The sequence below is a fragment of the Phoca vitulina genome, unplaced genomic scaffold, assembly GCF_004348235.1.
Source record: "Phoca vitulina isolate PV1807 unplaced genomic scaffold, GSC_HSeal_1.0 scaffold18, whole genome shotgun sequence".
NCBI classification, from domain to species: Eukaryota; Metazoa; Chordata; class Mammalia; order Carnivora; family Phocidae; genus Phoca; species Phoca vitulina.
Genome location: NW_022589721.1, coordinates 26,294,257 through 26,314,162, shown reverse-complemented (window position 1 = coordinate 26,314,162; position 19,906 = coordinate 26,294,257). Strand labels below are relative to the sequence as shown.

General features: G+C 50.0%; 1 protein-coding gene across 1 annotated transcript in view; it reads right to left on the bottom strand.

Moving 5' to 3' along the window:
- The window catches only part of TG (thyroglobulin), a 237,253-nt gene extending 217,975 nt beyond the window's left edge, over window positions 1-19,278 (bottom strand). Inside the window, exons 1-10 of the mRNA XM_032415805.1 lie at window positions 19,212-19,278; window positions 18,114-18,222; window positions 16,668-16,765; window positions 15,321-15,524; window positions 14,793-14,952; window positions 7,440-7,546; window positions 6,596-6,739; window positions 6,216-6,401; window positions 1,096-2,190; window positions 76-663 (exon numbers count right to left, since the gene is read on the bottom strand). Coding sequence (XP_032271696.1) covers window positions 76-663; window positions 1,096-2,190; window positions 6,216-6,401; window positions 6,596-6,739; window positions 7,440-7,546; window positions 14,793-14,952; window positions 15,321-15,524; window positions 16,668-16,765; window positions 18,114-18,222; window positions 19,212-19,278 — 2,758 coding nt within the window. The remainder of the gene's footprint in view (window positions 1-75; window positions 664-1,095; window positions 2,191-6,215; window positions 6,402-6,595; window positions 6,740-7,439; window positions 7,547-14,792; window positions 14,953-15,320; window positions 15,525-16,667; window positions 16,766-18,113; window positions 18,223-19,211) is intronic.
- Between the last annotated feature and the right edge of the window lie 628 nt (window positions 19,279-19,906).

The window sequence follows — 19,906 nt, the reverse complement described above, 5'->3', positions numbered from 1 at the left end:
ACACTCAATACCCCCCCCCACCAGACACCTTGTTTGTAAAAACACAGATGGAGCTTGCCACATGGCTTAACTCACATGCTGGGACCTTGCCCGGCGCTGTCCGTGTGCCTTCGAGTTCTTGACCAACTTCACTCACACACCAGCAGCTCCGAAGGTCTAAGTGTGCCAAAGGAGCACTAAAGTCAGAGTAGGGCCCTGGGTATCGGCTGAGCCGGCCATTTAGGATCTGCCAGAAGAGGTAGGGCTCCAGGAGGACATTCCCCCCAGGCTGGGTCAGGTTGCCTTCCATCACGGCCAGTGGGACATCTTGGAAAGAAGAGTATCTCGCTAGCCCTGGGAAGATGCCCTGTTGGCCAGCCTCATACAGATTTTGAATAAAGAGATGGAAGCTTCCAGAAGCTGCTTCTCGATAGCTCAAGATCTTCCTTAGCAGCTCGGCAGGGGTCCGCTCCTGGCCACCGTTGTTCTGGGCCCCCCATCGCTCGTACCACTCGAAGGCCTGCTCAGGGGGCCCGTCGCATTGCACAGGCCTCCACTGCCCGCTGGGGCTGCACTGTGGGATGTAGCTGCTGGAGAAGGAGGGCGGCTCACTGGAGTCCGAGCCCAGGGCCCGCGCTGCCCCAAGGAAGGCTTGCTCGGCCTGTAACTGACAGGGTGTGGGGCCTGCGAGGAACAAGGAGCAGGTGTGTCAGGTGAAAAAGTTCCGTGAGCCCGAAAGGCCAAGACGAAAACCCCGGACTGTCCAAACCCTATCTAAAACCTTACACAGCCACAGAAATCCCATCAACCGTAAATCTGGAAATAACACCTAGACCGAGAGCCTCCCCGTCACCAAATTGGCACTGTTGTGACGGGCTGTTGTCAGCTCTACGGAAACCTTTAAGCTCCTGGAGGCCACATGAGTCTCCCTATTCACTCACCAGAATGGTTAACAGTATCAGCCCTTTTCTGGACAATTTTTAAGTGAACTGGCAAATTTCGCCATTGCAGCAGTTGGGACGTAAGCTACAACGGAATCCATTTTTTCTGCAATGCACCGTGTCAGGGCCCCAAGAGAGAATCGGGATCTGTGGATTGGATACTCAACAGACTTACATTGCTTGGGTTCTCCGAGCACGCTTCGAGTACCAGGAATAGCCTGACCCTCGGCGTCCACACAGTAGCACTCTGAGTTGAAGCACTGGACGGGTAGGAAATGCCCCTCGCTGCTGCAAGAAGGGACAAACAGGCTGGCCCCAGCGGGCAGGCTGCCCGAAAGGCTTTGCATGAGAGCCCTTTGCTTCTCACACTCTGTGGGGCACCTGGGCCGTGCACCTCTAACCCTGGAGCCAGCAAGTTCTTTGCCCCGGGCATCCACACACCAGCACTCTCCAGCAAAGCACTGGACATCCTCATAGTTTCCTTCTGCCGAGCACAGTGGGACGAAAAGGCTGCCGGGTGTCTGCTCACAGCCCTGGGAGCTGAGCACCATTTCCATCACGTCACCTAGATCCCTTGCTATGTCTTCTGGCACCGAAAGAGCCTGCTGCAAGAAGAGAAGGAATTCTGGAAGCTCCAGGAGAGATGAAAGGAATGTCAGGGCATTTTGGTTCTCTTGCAAGTTGATCTCAAAGCCAAAGCTGCCCACAATCGGCCTATTCATAGCAGCTCCCTTCTTAGAGGCTTCAGGAGGTTCTGTGGCAGGATTTGAATCAAATCCCAAGGAGAGGGGCTTGGCTAGATCGGTCCTTCCATTCTGGAAGCCTGGGAGACCAAACTGCTGGAAAAATTGACTGAAGTTAAATGTGCCTTTTGTGCCAAGGGCTCCAGACAAGTTGAACTGGCCAACATTCACCAAAAATTTCCCTCCAAAGAGGTTTTGCTGGAGGCGCTTTGGGTCGGTGGTAAACTGAAGGGCAAGACGAGCCAGCTCTCGGGAGGGAAAAATCGCTCCAATGGCTTCTCTGAGGACAGTTTCTGAGGCAGAAAACTGTTTATCCTGCCCTTCTACCATTGGGTGGAGAATCCCAGAGTCCACAAAGAGCTCCTTGATCAAGGGTGGGCAGGAGGTGGCAAATCTGGCTACTCTCGGAGACACCTGCCTTCCCTCAGGAGCCAAGAACAAGCTGTGCTGGCTGAAGTAGCCCGAGGGCCCAAAGTGTAGTCTAGACAGGGCCTGCCTCCTCTCTGAGGTACAGAATTGATCTTCAGCTGCACAAGACAGAGCAAACAGGAGAAATGGTTTTAACGTCAGCAAATAATCCTGAGACCACCCCACAGGTCCTTCTGGTAGTAAGATGTCAACAATTTCAATGAGGAACATCGACATTTTGTACCTCTATCTCCTCTATCCTATTATTTCTTTATTTTTCTTCCCCCCCAAGCAGCATCCGTGGTGGCCATTTGGGGGAGTGAGTGTTCCAGTTGACATGACTCCCTCTCCTACCTTTCACTGGAGGGTGACCCCCTTCTAAGGCAAGGCTCATGGGCACTGGCCCCCTTTCTGAAAACCTGATCACACACATGCACCAAATGTACTAGGCTGAACAGTGTCCTCCTTGTCTCCCCAGCCCAGGATTCTTATCCACCCAGAACTTCAGAACATGACATCATTTGGAAGTAGGGTCTTTGCAGATGTAATTAGTTGAAATAAGATCACACTGGATTCAGGTGAGCCCTAAGTCCAATGATGGATGTCCTCCTAAGGCCATGTGAAGACACAGACACTCAGGAAAAAGGGCCTTGTGAAGATGGGGGCAGAATGCAGCTACAAGCCAAAGAAGGCCAAGGGTTAAGGGCCATATGCACCCCAATGTTCATAGCACCAATGTCCACAATAGCCAAACTGGGGAAAGAGCCGAGATGCCCTTCAACAGATGAATGGATAAAGAAGATGTGGTCCCTATATACAATGGAATATTACTCAGCCATCAGAAAGGATGAATACCCAAATTTTGCATCAACATGGATGGGACTGGAGGAGATTATGCTAAGTGAAATAAGTCAAGCAGAGAAAGTCAATTATCATACGGTTACACTTATTTGTGGAACATAAGGAATAGCATGGAGGACATTAGAAGGAAGGGAAAAAAGAAGGAGGGCAAATCGGAGGTGGAGACGAACCATGAAAGACTATGGACTCCAAGAAACAAACTGAGGGTTGTGGGGGGGGAGGGGATGGGTGAGCCCAGTGATGAGTATTAAGGAGGGCATGCATTGAATGGAGCACTGGGTGTTATACGAAAACAAGGAATCATGGAACACTACATCAAAAACTAATAATGTAATGTATGGTGACTAACATAATAAAATTTTAAAAAGAAAATAAAAAAGAAAAAGAAGGTCAAGGGTTGCTCCAGCCCCCGGAAACTGGACGGGCCAAGGATGGATTCTTCCCTAGAGCCTTCAGAGGGAGCTCAGCCCTGCTAACACCTTGATTGTAGATTCCTGGCCTCCGGACTGGGAGGGAATAAATTTCTGTTGTTTGAAGCCACCCAGTTTGTGGTAATCTGTTACAGCAGCCCTAGGAAACTAATACACCAACAAATTCCTATTTGTTTTTAATGAAATGTTTTTTTTTTTTCCCCCAGCATTCTCTTGTTGGAATTTTTAATGGACTTTAATGCTTCATTATATGCTCTTCGTGCGGCTGCCTAATCCCTCCTTGAGGGTAGGCTTGTCTAGGCTAACTAGTTTATAGTCTCTTGGAGAATGAGAACCATACTTTAAATGCTATTATTATTTCCTATAATAAGAAATATTTTCCTATGTTGTAATATATAATATAGAATTATATTATAGGAAATAAGGTATTTTCTATAATATAATAATGCCCATGCAGCAAACACACTTAGCACATTTTTCTAGGTTTCTTGACCTTTCCTTGAAGTTATTAATTAAACAGTGATCAGCTCAGTCAACTCCATGTGTGCATGGTCAGGTCATTCTATCTGAATATTCTAGGTTGACTGCAATCACATTAAGAAAAAAGACTTTAAATTCAAATTCCAAGTATCTCCATCACACAGGTGGAAGTAAGTAAGCTCCATGTTTCTCCATCAAATCATAAATCTTAGAGTTCCTTTTCAGCCACCCACCCACCCACCCCCACATTTTTTAAAATAATTCTTTCCCTTCAGTTCACACGGATGCCAAAAAGGAAGTCAGCCAATTTCCCTCTGTAACCAGGCAACAGAAAGAACTGGAACATGCGGTCAGAGAGAGAAAACAGACTGGCAACATCCGAACCTCTAACACATCCCTCAACCAGGCCATGGCTGCCTTGAATGGAAGGTATTACAGGAACGTATGGAAGAAATAAAGTTCACTGCTCTGCTTATTCTGCTTCCAAATTAAGGGCATATCCCTTCCGTTCATTTGTTATGTAGTGTTACCAAGGCAAAAACATTCAGACATTGCTTCCATGTGGCAGTCGTTTGCATGGAAATAGGACAGATACACCAGAGAGGAGAAGGTAAAAATATATGATCCCTGCATTTGATAGCATTCTGGTTTTAATTTGGAAAACCATAGTTCTCCATTTTCACCTGGAAATTGGAGGGCACAATATTCTCTAGGTTTTAAGAGAACGACAGTGTAATCATAAATACCTTCAAGGCAGAGCTTCAAAATGTTCCTCTTCTGCATTCTTACACTTGGCAGATAGAATACTACCAAACACCACGCAGAACACTCAAAATGTGAAGCTGGAGACATCAATGACTTCACAGGAATTGTTGAATGAACATGAGCACTGATCTCTTTCGAGGCTATAAAAAGACCGGCCTACCTCCTTCACTGTTTGCGATCTTGCAGAATCCACCAGCTCCTGGGTTCCTCCCTTGCCCTCACCCCTAACCTCCTTCAGGATCTTACTGGTAAGATGGAATAGAGTCTTACTGGAGTGTCCTGAGACATTTCTCATGTCCACACACCTCTCCCCAGACCACCGCTTCTACTTTTGTATCGGTCCCTGTGCTGGGTTGAATAGTGTCTCCTCAAAATTCACATCCTTCCTGGAGCCTCAGAATGGGAGCTTATTTGGAAATAGGGTCATTGTCGATGTAGGTAGTGAAGACAAGGTCATACTAGAGTCGAGTGGGCTCTTAATTTTATATTACCGGTGTCATTACGAGAAGAGAGGAAGAACCACAGGGCAGACACAGAGGGAAGACAGCCAGCTGATGACGAAGCAGAGTTTGAGGCCACGTTGCCACAAACCAAGGAATGCCTGAGATTGTCGGCAACTATCAGAAGCCAGGAAAATGGCAAGGAAGGAGTCTCCCCGGAAGCCTTCAGAGGGACCATGGTCCTGCTGACACTTTGGATGGACTTCCAGGCTCCAGAACTGAGAGAATATATTTCTGTTGTTCTAAGTCCCTGAATTTGTGGTCATTTGTTGCAGATGCCCCAGGAAAGTAATATAGTCCTCTCCTCATTCTTGAAAACATTGCAATGACCTTCACCCTGGCCCTAGGGCCTGCAGTCTAATCCTGCTTTCAGCTCCCCCCTTCAAAGTGCCTGCGCGGTCTTTCTTACACACAAAACCACCATGGAACTCTCCAGGTTAAAACCCCTCAGCGTCTTCACCTGACCTCCGGGATGAAGTGCCCAAGCCTTTGCTTTGGTAGGAAAGACCTCACTATCTCATCCCTCACTCTAACCCCTGGGCTTAAAGTGCAGAGCCCCACCCTGATCATACTCCAACAATTTGTTTCTCTGCCCTTCATGCAGAGTCATTGTCCAATAGCATATCAACACCTATTATTTATGTCCTCATAATTTGATTCTCCCGCTCTGTAGTCAGAGAACACCTCTCCTTATTTTCCTCCTTCAGGAAATCTCTGTACTTAAGAAGACTCTAATCAAGCGTCACCTGTTCCATGAAGCCTTCCTGAACCTCTCCTCTTCATACACTCTGCAAAATGGAATTGACCCTACCCTGTTTGCCCTGCTTTAGTTATCAGTACACACTTCTCTCATGGCACAAGTGAACACAATTCTCTTTTCTTTCTTCTGAGATCACTGAGGAAGCAAATAGGTCTGACACAGGAGGAGAAAGATGTTGGGAGTTAATGACAATAAATGGGTTTTCCCTCATGCTGGGCTCGAAGGCCTCTGGGGTACACTCAGGAGGCAGTGGAATGGATGGGTTCTGGGGTGGTTGGTCTGGAGAAGCAGTGAAAGTCATATAACTTGACGAGAACAAGAGAGAAGGCCCCGGAGAGGCAACCCACCACAAGATGGCCGTCGGCCTTGCCGCCGAGTCCCATGGATCTCCTTCCCTCGGGCGTCCACACACCAGCATGGCCCCCCCCGCTGGCACTGCACCGCCTGGTAGCCCCCGTTGCGGTGGCAGCTCGGAATGTAGGGGTGACCAAAGCTGCTCGCTGTGAACCGCTCCACTTCACATTTTGTGGGGCCTAGGAGAGATGCGGGCAGGGAGAGCGCAGCGGGTAAACAGGGCTGTGTTGACAGCACGCATTCTCTTTGCTTTGACAGTGTTTTAAACCCTCGCGCCCACTTCGGGAGAACAGCCATGGCAGCTGCGACTTTAAAACCCAAGTGGTTTCCTCCAAGCGGAGACACGCACGTGTGTCGCCCGCTCGGTACTTACATCGGAATCGGCCAGAGACGATGAGCTGAACCGCGAGGAACCGTCTCTGCAATAGCCGGTACAGGGTGGTTTCGGCGAAGCTGGAGGCAAGGTCCAGGCCAGCAAAAATGGTGTCATAGATTTCATCAAGTAACAGCTCCAAACCTGAGCAAGGACAGAAGCGTTTCAAGGGCCGGGTGCGTTCAGAAAGGACATCCTGACCAGGCCGATCAGACAGACATTAGGAGGGCACCTATGCGGGCATCACTATGCATCAGGTCTGATCAAGATTTTAATGGTTTCGGGGACACCTGGGTGGCTCAGTTGGTTGAGCGTCAGACTCTTGGTTTCAGCTCAGGTCATGATCTCAGGATCGTGAGATCTAGCCCCATAACGGGCTCTGGGCTGGAGATTCTCTCTCCCTCTCTCTCTCTACTTCCTTCCCCCGGTGGATAAATAAAATCTTAAAAAAAAAAAAAAAAGAAGATTTAATGGTTTCCAAAGCCAGGGCTGCTCTGTGCAGTTGTGCAGGTTGTACACAGCACAAAGGAGCCCAGCTTGCGAGAATGAGAGCCGATTAAAACGCATCCTGTGTTACACTCTCCAGGCTCAGAGCTGCATCTGCCCAGGGCGGAGCGCCTCCTTCTAGTGCACACAAAGGCTCCAAATGCACCAGCAGCTGTGTTCAAAGCACTGCAGATGAACATTTGCAAGAGAACATTTGTGGTCTCTTCAATACCCTGGGCAGCCTAGCAGCGGGGAGCAGGCAGACACTGCTTTTTCTGCTTGGCAGGCAATGATACTCAGGCTTTCAGGTTTGGGGGATGCCTCTCTCACCCCCTCCACTTGTCTGCGTTGCGGTTACCTGTCTCAGCCAGCTCCCGCCCTTGACTGTCCACACAGTGACAATACCCAGACACCTCGGGGAACTTGCTCCGGAAGGCACTGAAGGTCACGAATGCATCTGGAAACCTAAGACAGAATGAGATTTATGGTCACTGTTTCCTAAAGCACAAGTCTTCACAAGCTCTTCTTTGTGGAAATAAATAAATGTGGTTTCATCTCATCTGGGGAGAAGGAATGTCTGTTTTGTTGTTGTTTTTTTTTAATCTCATGCCATTTGTTCCATGTTTCTTTCAGTAAATGTATTTCTTTTCGAAGCTGGTTTTACCTCACCAGAGCCAGGATGGACAAGTGAAAATGAAGCTGTGCTCAGCTGTCACCTACTAATTAGTCATCTCCCTCCCTCGTGGCATTTCACCAGTTTGTACCCAAGCATGTGCCTCATAGGATCAGGCAGAAAACAGGTGACGAACCTCACATTACTGGAGTATAAATTTACTAGACTATAACTCTAGGGATGAAAGGCCAAGTTTGCTTGACGAACATATGGTACATTGTAGATGATCTCATTTGGGGAGATCAAATGACTCCAGAGCCCTTTACAGCTTTTCCAGAGCTTGAAAAGAAGCCAGATTCCACCATAGGAAATTCTTAAGGACACTTCCCAGTTCCATAGTTGAAAACACATGAAATCAATATGACACCACTAAAAGGGCTATGCATCCCTTTCCACAAGTGCAGGGAAAGTGTGCCCAAGCCATGGCCAACCTGGCAATTGCCATCAGGAGCTAATCGGCTGGGTTCCCAATCCTGGAAGTAAGATGAAGCTAGGTGATATAAAACCGTACGGAAGATTCTTCCCGTGTGCAATGATTTAGCAACCAGAGAGGAATTTTTCATCTTTATGCAACATCGAGAGATTTTTTATGCCCTAGAGGCCCAGCACAAGAGAACCAAGCATAATGTGTCGGTTAGCACAAGCAACAGCTGTCTGCCCAAAGAGACCCACTGCTGCGTCAAAAAACCTTAATGTCCAATAATAGGAAAATTAAGAAGTCAATGGTGGTAAATTTCCTAAATGGATGTATGCATAGCATTATAACAAAAGGGTAGAATACGACGTGGTCTATATACACTGCAATTACTACCGTGTAAATGAACCGGTATTGGAAGGCAACAGATAACAGGAGTTGCTCAGAGCCCGAACAGGGGGTGCAACAAGTATTAGCTAATTTGCATGAAAATGAATATGCCACACAAAGCCTACAAAAGCACTACAGGATTATGGATTTTTTTTTCCATATTGTTGGTCTTTTATTATGTACCTGTGAGTTAAATAAAAAGGAGTGCTATAGTAAGTGAGTTACACATAACAGAAACTAAAAACTCACTTTGTCCAGTTGCCAGGGATTGGAGTGTATATAATAAAAATTCATGAATTGAAACCTGGGATAATTCAATTCTAAAAGCGCTAATAATAGTGTAACAATCACTTCCATTTATTGAGCACTATCTTGTAAAAGACAATCCGCTAAATGGTTAATATACATTGACTTGTTCAATCCACTTAACACTCCTAAAAGGCAAGTGGTATTTTTTTGTACCCATTTTAGAGGTGAAGAAGGTAAGGTATGTTGGCCACCATCCTGAAACAGCAGTGGGAGACAGAGTTTAAACCCAGGTCTTAGCACCCACGTGCTGCCACCATCTGCCAGTGGTGATGTTCAGTGTACGTCGGCTGCGCCTTGTTCCTGTCTCACATTCTGAAAGGCACATGACTCTCCTCTGCCTGCCTTCTCCCGATATCTAACAGATGTGGAAGACACGCGTGCCGGAGAATGCATGGATGGGGCACCTGGCGGGCCTGAGGCTCTGAAACCCATCCCAGCACGAGGCACAGGAAGTTTCGATCACTCCAGACCCATGTTCTGCCGATTCGACCCAAAGGCCCACTTCAGGGTCATGTCCCAGGACCAGTGCAAGCAGCATGACTTTTGGGCCATCTTCATCCCACCACTTTAGGGTCAGGCTCCTCCTCTCTGCCTTTACAGTCTCATGAGCTACCCAGTACCTGGGCCTCTGTGTGCTTTTAGCAAGGACCTCACTCCTGATATGAAACGAGCTCAGGTGTGGAGCGAGACACGTCAGAGCTCCGGCCCTGGCCGAGCCCCATGGGGTCATTGCTGATCATTACTACTCCCAAAAATAATAATGGGGGGCGTGTTCTGGACGATCAGACACTGCACCAAGCACCCTCTAATCTCACTGAAGCCTCACAACAACCCTTCCAAAGCTGCATTTCACAGATGAGAACCCTGAGATTCTGAGTGGTGAGCTGACTGGTCCAAGATCACCCAGCCCGGACCCGGGGTCTGGCATCCTGAGTCCATCGCACCTGGTCTCTCATCAGCAGCAGCTGGTGGGATGGGGGGCTGCCTTGGAAGCAGAGCACCCTGCCATCAACAGGAAGTTCAAACTCTGAATCTTCCTCGATTTCCTTTGTTCCCCAAGTCCGCTTTGATACAATCTGGTTTTGGTGGCTGATTTCTGAAACGGTATCGCCACTCTGAATTCTGGAATCTTCCTCCAGCCTAGCCATGGGCACCAGGATGGCTTAGTCGCGGCTTCTCCATTGTCATTGGTGCTCTCCTGTCCGCCAGGATGGGAGGGCCTCTGTCACACTTACAACTTCCTGCTTACTAGATCCCCACCCTTCCCTGCTACCCCAACAAAAGTCCAACTACTGAAACTGAACCCAAGGAGGAAAGGGGGGAAAGGCTCCATCCTAATACTCAGGCCAGCTAGGTTTGGAACCTGGTGTACAGCCAAAGAATGCTCCCAGAGGAAGTGAGTCTGGAGTGGGATTCTGAAGCTAAGAACAAGGACTTGGCAAGGAGAGAATGGAGAACATGTCTAGAAGGATCATTAGCACGTCTCCAACTTCAAAACGGGGGCCGAGGACGACAGTGTGGGCAGAAGGAAAAACTGAGAGGCTGGGGGAGGCACAGGTCTGGTGGAGAATGTCGGGATGCAAGCATCTCTACTACGAACACGCTGTTCCTGAAAGCTCCATGCCCACTCTCCTTCTAGGCACGGGTCTTAGGAAACGGACCGTTTTGTTAGCAGCAGGATATGGTCGAGTCCTATAGGACCCTATGGCATATGGCATCGTCCCTTTCATGAGGATCAGAGGAACAAAGACTTCTCCATCTTCAATAGAAGAAAAAATTGTGTTATTCTGAAAAACAGGTTTACTTTTATCTGATGGAAACCAAATAACTGAGAGTGTTTTCTCCAAGTGTTATAAGGTGCTTGGAGACAAATATGCAGCCCCTTATATTTGTGAAAAGAAAACTTTATAGAATGAGTGGTACGTAGCAACCTTTGCCTTGTTTTATTCTTATTTTCTACCCTGATTTTGCCTCCCCTATGATCTCCTCTATTTCCCATTTCTATCCTGTTCAGGGCGTGTCAGAAGAAAGGAAGAAGAGAAAATCAGCACAAAACCTTAAAAATAAAAAAATGACATATTTCATCTAGTGGAAAAGGATGTGTCCCTTCTGTTAAATAAAAGCAAAACCTCAGGAGGATCGTAAGAAAGTTCTCAAGAAAGAAAATCATAGTGCAAGGGAAAGAGTGGCAGTCCTGAGTTGATGCTCAGACTGTGAGCGACCCAGAGCTAGAGAAATCACAACTCAGGTTCAGTGGAATACATGTCAGGCCCTGCCAGGCACCTGGTCCTGGTCGCATGCAGAACAGCATCCATGCCCTGGGCTCAGGCAGCAGACCCCGCTACTCAGATTCTCCACTCCACCCAGAGACAGTCCCTCCAGAAGTCTAACCATCGATTAATAAATTAGCAATTTAGGTGCCAGAAGAGTGCTCCTTCAAGTAGGAGGACCTGTCATGGATGTTTCCTTTGAAGGTAACCGATGGTCAGTCTTCGAAGATTGCTCCACATGTTCTGTAATGATGTCCCTTGCCACACATTAAGATGCATCTGATCCTTCTCACTGGATTATCTGATTTGCATGGGTGACCAAGGATCTCAAGTAAGACTGGTTGCTAAGAAAGTTTGAGTTTGCTTAGTCACTAAGGACAAGAGCTGATAAACCAATTAACTGAGTTTTAGCATGGACCACAAAGGCCTGGCGATGGCATCAGCCCTTCAAACCTTGACCTCCAATCTGTTTAGCCAGAATGCATTTCTCTATTAGTGGCTGAGTGAAGGCAGTAGGGAAGGTGGGGTAGAGTTGGAAGAACCAGAAAAGCTTACTCTACACCACGACATGGTTTTCAAAGTCACCAGCCAAACAGGTGTCGTTAGCCATGGCCTTCAGAAGGCAAAAGGACCTGCTTCAAGCGGCAAAAGCTATGGCCACGTTCAAGTGCAAATCATCACTGAGCACATGACGAACCCACAGCAGGTTGGCAAATGAGCTCGCCATAGGTTTCCGGCCTCCCCTCCAGGCCCCATGCAAATAAGTCAGCTGCTTCATGCTCTCCACTTGAATGTCCCAAAGAAAGCCTCTCAGATTCAGTATTCCAAAATCAAACATGCAATTTTCCTTTTCCAAACTCATCCTGTACCATGTACCTAGAAACCAGACGTGGGCTTCACTCTTCCTCTCCCTCACCTTCCACCTTCACCGGTTGCTGTGGATTCCACCTCAGCAATGTTTCTCTAGCCCTCCCGTCCCCTCACAGCGCTCTCCATCATGTGCTCTCGGTCCATGCCAACATGGTCTCTCACCTGGACCTGAGCAGGAGCCTGCAGACCCCACAGAGCTGCCTCCCTGCAACCCCTCTGCACTTCCCCGGCCAGTCCATGCTTTCCTAAATTCAAAATATACCCAATCTTCCCCCATAGGCTCAAAATTCTTAATGCAATCTCGGGGACATACCAATACTAAAAAATTACCCCCTGCTTATCTGAAATTCAAATGTAACTGGCCATCCAGTATTTTGTCTGCAGCCTTAGGGACGAAATCTAGACTCTCCCCAGTGCCCTGTGGAACAGTGGGGCCTGGCACTGCCCAGGTCGGCTTATCAAGAAACCCCTGAATATGGCTGGGCTTCCAGTAACCAACCGCCCAACCCTTCCCATGACCTTCCTAAATCGGAATTCCCCCCGAGACATGCTTGCTTACAAAAAGGAAAGGATCCCGTTTCAGGAGTAAATTTTTTTTTTGTTTGTCTCTCTTAAACAATGGATGCTTAGTCTGGAACTTTTGCATTTAACTTGACTGCCCTCTCATGGAAGGAGCTGTGAACTGTGCCTCAAGCTGGCCCCGCAAATAAGTTCTTGAACGCACTGGTGATAAGCATAGACTGCAGGCCTACTGTGCACAAGGCTCTCTGCAGGGAAAGATACTTGAATCGAGGTGGTGTGGGATAGTAAGCGCAGCCAGGCAGTTCTAGCGCCCACTGACTCTGCTTCCCAGGGTGAGCGCCTTAGCCTCTGTGTTTCAGATTCCTCATCTGTCTGCTAGAGAACATAATTATTTTTGTAAGGATTAAAGTAGGCAGAAGGTTGTCAAATTGCCTGTATAGAGTAAGCACCCAGTTGAACTTGAACTGAGCACACACTGGTTTGCATCAATGAATATCAGTTAATTGGGCTTTGGGGAAATTCTTAGGTGCACACAGGCAGGCTATTCTCTAAGCCTGGGAGGAAAAAAAAAAACCCCAAAAACCTAATTTACATTCGTTGCAGCTGGGTGATACAGGAGGCATCCCTATGGATGCATAATAATTTGCATTTGTCTTAGTGGTTTCATAGATGAGGACTCATTAAATCCTCACCAGGACCTAGTGCGCAGGGAGTTATCCCTGTGTCCCCACCCCATATTTCAGATGGGGACCCTGGAGTACAGGGACACAGAGAGGGTAAATGAACAGGTCACATTGCCAAGCAGTGGCAGAGTTAGAATGAGGATCACAGGGGCAAATGCAAGGGGGCCAGGCAGGTAACACGGATGGAAGGAGCAGGCAACAGGACCGAGAGGGACCCGGAGCGCTGGAGCGCTGGACTGCTGGACCGCGTGTGATCAGTCCAAAAAAGAACAGTTCAAGGCCAGCTTCTTGGGGCCATGGGGGAATTCAGGAATTCAGAATTTTGTGTATTAAGTTAAACATAAGAAATTGCTGATGTTCAGCTATTTTTACCTACGCAAACAGAAATTTCATGGAGTTAACTTGAAATGCTCCAGTTTTTAAAATAATATACAGCTCAAATAAGACTTGTCTCCGGGACGGCTCCGGTGGCCAGGCTGCAAGCCTGTGACCCGTCCCGGCACAGCCCATGGGAGTTGTCTCTCTTGGAGAGGGAAAGAAACGGGTGACCTTGGAAGCCAGCCACACAGAGGCTCAGGTTTTCCAAGAGAATTCCCACCAGTATTCACAGACTAATACTCTTACTGATGTCCCTCAGGGCGTTTCAATCATGTCTGAAGTCTGTGCTGGCCCTTTACATTGACCAAGTGGCCATCTTAAATAACCAGAAGCAATCTGATTATTTGGGCCAAGATCTATCACGCATCTCCCTTTGTACATTTGTTACTTAAATCTTTATGCTTATTTATAGGTGCCTACATACAAGCAATTTACAAAAATGCATAAATATGATCATGCCCATGCTTGCAAGAGTGCCATCTTCTCTCCTTCTCCGCTGATTCCCTTCTCCCTACCCCTGTTTCTCCACAGCAGCTTGACCCTGCTGGTGGCCAAGATGGTGGTATCCCCCAGTGTACGCTGCTTCAGACAGTGCCCTGTGCTCACCTAATCCTGTACCGACACAGAATCGTATCACCATCTATGCACGTAAAAGGGTGTGTGCTTATTTGCTTTGTAAAAAGTAAATCATACGAGCGCCTTGTATCTTGTATCATATTATCATAATATATGCTGCAGCACCCTCTCCAAATCAACTGGTAGAGTTCCAAAGCATTCTGTTTAATGGCTGCATAAATATTTAGGGTGGTGGCCCGTTTATCCAGCCACCCACCTTGGGTCTCTCAGTCACTTTGTTCCCCGTTTTCAGCTACAGTGAGAATCAATGCAGTAGACATCCCAATACATATGTCTTCGCTCTCTGGTCTTTTTATTTCCATGGGTTGCCTGGCCCCGGGGCGGGGGAGGGGGGGTTCACCTATTTTTAATTCGAATGGCTGTTGCCAGCTTGCTTGTTTTGTTAAAAATATTGTTGTTCCTTTAGATGTCCAGCAGCTTATGAGAGTGAGGCCTCTCTCAACCCCCACCAGACTGTGCCTCTGAAACCCCAAAACCCCCAGCCCCGGCGTGAGCATGAGCTTTGGCAGGGGATAGGGAGAGATGGCCCAGGATTGGGCATACCCCCAGAGGCCGGCTCCCTTACCTGTTGTAGCTCTGAACCAGGTCAAAAATCATCATGTCTGTGGTGTTGACAAACTTGCACTGGACAGGCATGAACCCGCCATCTGGAGAACACTGCGGTGGTGACTTGTCTCCCACCCCGTGGAGGAGACGGCGGTTTCTTATCTCACAGCTCCTGGGACCTAAACATTTCCGAGGAAGAAATGTCAGGGCTTAGGTAGGAGTAGGTGCATATGCTTCTGCAGTCCGGATGCAGACGTTCACCCTACACACGTGACCCAGCCCCACACAGAGACAGAGTCCTGCACGGGGGACTTGCCAACACTCGCTGCCCTCCATGCTTATGCTTCTAACAACCAGCCAGCAAATCCTGATTGTCCTCCATGTGGCAATGTTAGCAGAGATAAAACCTTCCTAAACTGCTCTCAGTTTCTGTACTGAGGGCCAGGCCCTCTGCCTTTGGTCAGGGAGACCTGACGAGGTCTCGGCTCTGTGTGGAAAGCTGCGCACACCGGGGGGCATGTGGGCTCCCGGCGATCCAGAGACTTACACCGAGTCGGCCTCCCCAGCTGGCGCGTCCCATACACCTCCATCCCTTCTGCATCCACACACCAGCACCGGTCCCGCCCCAGGTCGCACTGCACGGGCGCGTAATCCCCCGAATCCTGACACTGGGGGAAGTAGGCTGTGGTCGTGCCGTTCATGTAGCCGCTCAGCAAGATCTGCTGCTTCTGCATCTGGCAGAACGACGGACCTACAGGTGCAAGGAGCAGGGTCAGATGATGCTCCAGGGAGAGCATCAGGCTCCCTCCCTGGAGACAGGGATGTGTCCTTCCCACCCCATGCAGAGAGCGAGCGATGGGCCCACGACCCAGGGATCCTCAGAGCTGGCAGAAAGCTCAGGGCCAGCGCTCCAACTGTCCAGCTTTATCCCAGGATTGCTCCCAGCATCCTGTGCACCAGGTCAGGGAAGGGCGGCCTCCACTGTGGCCCATCGGTCCACCGGACCCCCCCATAGCCCGGGCACTGCAGAGTGGAGGCTGAGCACTGACAGAGCTTGTCCGATCGCATTCCCGCACCCCTGCCCACACCCTCGTTGTGGAACCCTCCCTGAACCACTCTGGGCCTCCCTCCTTATCTATAGAGTCGAAACACGACCGCCCTCCTTGATGCATGAGATTAGTGACCTTGACAATCACTACCCCTGCTGAATACCTACTTGTGCCCGGGGTTTGATATGTACCTTAAATCCTGTGAGCAGATCCTACATTCCTATAACAGACGAGGGACCACAGCTCAGTGAGGGCATGGGACCGGGCCGGGGTCATTCAGCCAGAGCGTGCTGGGAGCCAGCCTACTGCCCAGGCTAGCCAGGCTGGCCGCGAACAACCCCGTGCCCCAAACAGGGCTTTTCTCCTCAAAGGAGATCTTTGGTTCCAGGCTCAATATCACCATTTAAAGATGACCAGCTTCTACTGACCTTGGTTTTAGGCTTAGCTCTGACATGCTTTACAGGGGGGCTGTGTTTCTTTGACTACTCATGATAATAATTATTTTAACAGGGAAATTTTCACCTAAGTCTCAGATTTTAGAAACACCTGAGGCGAGAAAACACTAGGTGTGTCCGTGGCCTAATTCTGCTTCCAGAGGCCTTGGATGTCTGGCCCTGTAGCTTCCTTGGTGCCAGGCAGTAGCCCGAAAGCGGGCCAGCTCAGCACCTGTTTGCTGGACAAATGACTTGATGGACCCACTGGATGTTCATAGCAGTCCTGTGGGAAGTAGGGCCTTGTGTGTGGGACTATTATCCCAATTGGAAGAGCAATGTCCGGCAGCCCAGAGGGAGGCCTGCCGGGTCACAGGGACCCTCCTTCCCCCAGACACCCTCTCTTGCACTCACAGGCCACGGGCCGAGCAGGCTGCCTGCTGCCCGGCACCTCCCGGCCGTCCGCATCCACGCACCAGCAGGAGACCCCATCATTCTGACACTGGATTGTCCTGCGGGCAGGAGAGACACACCACACGGACGGCATTACTGAGGCCCCGAGCCGCAACCCAGCTTAGTTTTCCTCTTCCTTTTGGGTCTTCCAAGTTTTAATTTGTTTCAATTAGGGAGACATGGAGTGGAGAGGGGTGGGCAACGTAGCGCCAAAGCTGGCCTTTTCCTGTCTTGCTCATCCCTGTGACATCTCAGCCATCCATCCTCCGGCCATCCCATCTACAAGGTCTGTGGCAGACGCCCGCCCTGCCATGTGGCTGCCACACAGCCGCTGCAGGGGGTAAAGTCAGTGTCCTTGTGGCCCAGGGGCGGGCGAAATGTCGGTGAGGTCTGGGAGATGGGAGAGCAGAGCCTTGGGCATGGGTTACACAGGGAGGCACATTCATGGGTTGCCCGGGGCAAGTGGTGAGTGCAACGAGGCCCGCAGGATGATCAGGGGTCCTGCTAGGGGCAGAAGGAGGTCAACAGTGCTCGGGGTGAAGAGAAAAGCGCAGGCAGGCCTCCTGAGGAGGACCAGGGGGGTTGGAACTGCAAGTGACGGGGAACAGCAACATGAATAAGGCCCACAAAGGTGAGCCTCCCGTCACTTCCTGTGCCCTTCTGACTCCCAGATGCCCAAGCAGGGGCCAGACCACAGGGTCTCTGCACTCTTGGGAGGTGTAAGGTGCTGCTGGGGGCATTAAGAACACATAGAAAATGAAGGTAGGTGGCAATATTTCACAGGGGTTTCCCAGAACGCAGTCCATGGACAGGGTTCCCCTAGTCAGGCCCACACAAACGATTCCTGTGCCGGAATGTTCTGCTGGGGAGTTGTTGAGATTATCGCTCCATTCTATAGGGGGAGTCCAGGACGCACATTTACGTTAGGGCAGCCAAACCCCCCCTTCCAGAGAGGAGCTCACAGTGGGAGACAGAAGCGCCTGGCGCAGATCGCTGGGCTCAGCAGGGCTTGGAGGCAGGGCCGCAGGCCTGAGTCCAGGCAGCTTGGCATCCCCCCACCTCTGACTTCTCAGGAGCACCCACCGAGGACAGGACGTGCCAGTGCATCAATCCCCCCACACCTTTCATTAAAGCAATTACGCTGCAAGTTTTGGCAGGAAAAGAAGGGAAGTCCTTGGTCCCGGCTGGGATGAAGCAGGGACCGGGGCGCTCTGGGTCAGATTATCCAGTGTCCATCAGCCTGAGGAACAGACCTGGGAGGCGGGCACCCCCCAAGTGACAGTGGCCTCATGTCCTGGACACAGGCAGGGGAGAGTGAGGGCACCATGCAGAGTGGAGGGGAGGGGATAAGATAAGCTTTAAGGTGTCTTAGGGCCCCAGGAGTCCACAGGGCTCAGGAATCCTTACTGGTAGCTTCCGTCTTCTGCGCACTGAGGAACGTGGTCTGCTCCCTTCAGAAAGGCCTCCTCCCTCCGCAGCTCGCAAGGACGCAGGGGCTGGGCGTCCACCTGGTATTCTGGGGAAAAGGAAGCAGCTCAACAGGGAAGAGGGTGGATGGGATTCCGGTAGCAAAGAGGGCTCCCCAAAGCTCAGATGCTCTCCTGGGTTGTATTTCTGGCATCAGCAACAATCACCTTCTAACTTGTAATTTGACAGTTATTCACACGTTTCTAAGTACGCCCTTGGCTCATTTAACCCCCAGCCTCTCCTGGGAAGGGAGGTCTGCATTTTACCCTTGGGTCACTAAGACGGTGACAGGAACCTGCTCAAGGTCACATAGTTGGCAAGGGCAGGATTCAAAGTCAAACCTCAAACCCCGCGTTCCCTTGAGCCTCGGTGGGGTTAGGTCTGAACACCAGAAGGAAGGTGTTCTTGGGTTTATCAAGCCACCCCTGTGGGCAGGACACCTTCTTGGCCCAGGTCAAGAATGCAAACGAATTAGTAACTCCCACGTGTCTTCTCCACTGAGAAAGCATACGACACGCAGGAGCTTACTTCGTCGGGAGGGAGGCATCACTGGCTTACTTTTCCAACAAGAAAACTGAAGCTTAGACTTCTCCAAAGTCACCCAGCAAGTGGCCGAGCCACTGCTGGAACTCACGTCTACTTCACTGAACAGGTGAATTTATCTTTTTCACTACCTGCGGACTACTTCTCAAATGCCTCACATGGATGACCTCAGCCTGAGATCACTAAGAGAATAAAAAAAAAAAAAATGCCAGTGCCAAAATTCACTAAAAAGGTGGGGTGAGCTAAAATTGAATTAGGAAGGTCTGATTTCCCATCTGCTCTCCACCAATCCCTGTTTCTGTGACCTCAAGGAAATTCAGTCCACCTTTCTGAACCTCTGTCTCTTCATCTGAAATCCCTCATCGGGACGTTGTGAGGACTGAATGAGACCCCAGATGTCCTGAGGCACTGGGGCAGAGTCTCGCTGACTGCGGAGCTGCGGCCTGAGAGCTCCCTCCAGACCCTCTCCTCCACGGCCTTGGGCTCATAACTCACCGAAGATGTTGGCCGACACCGAGCAGGCTGAGCCCAGCAGACTGAAGACCCACAAGGCCAGGGCCATTTTCGTGGGCCCTTCTGGGTATGAAGGGGTGGAAGCCACTGCCCACCCCCGGCTCTGGCCAGGGAGGCTTTATAGCACTGCCCGGCACCACCAACCCCGCCCGCGGGCACTCAGCAGAGCCGAGCCTGCCCTGTTTTCTCTGCTGGTCACAAGGGGTCCTCCACCTGCGTCTGCTCCCTCTGAGGACACTTGTGTGGCCAGTGGGGGACAAGACTCTCCTTGAGGCTCCGTGGAGCAGAACAGGGCTGGGGTGGCTTTGAAATTCATCTTTACAAAAGTGAAGGCCAAAGCTCTACAGCGATGGGTGCAACAGGATCACCCCTCCCCCCCAAACCCGGGGGAAAAAAGCATTTCTTCCTCCCTTCTTCCCCCTCAAGTCCTCCTTCCTTCCTTTCTCCCTTCCTCGCTTCCTCTTTCCTTCTTCTCCCCTCCCTCCCACGCTTCCTTCCTTCCATCAGTATTTTCTAGAGCCCCCCGACCGCAGACACTATTCTAGGCAATGAGAATATGGCAGGGAACAGGCAACGTCATTAGTATAGAATATAAGAATTTTAGTGAGGGAAGCCAAATACACACACACATTCCTATTCACACTTATTCTCCTCTCCCCCTCTGTCCCAGGACTTCT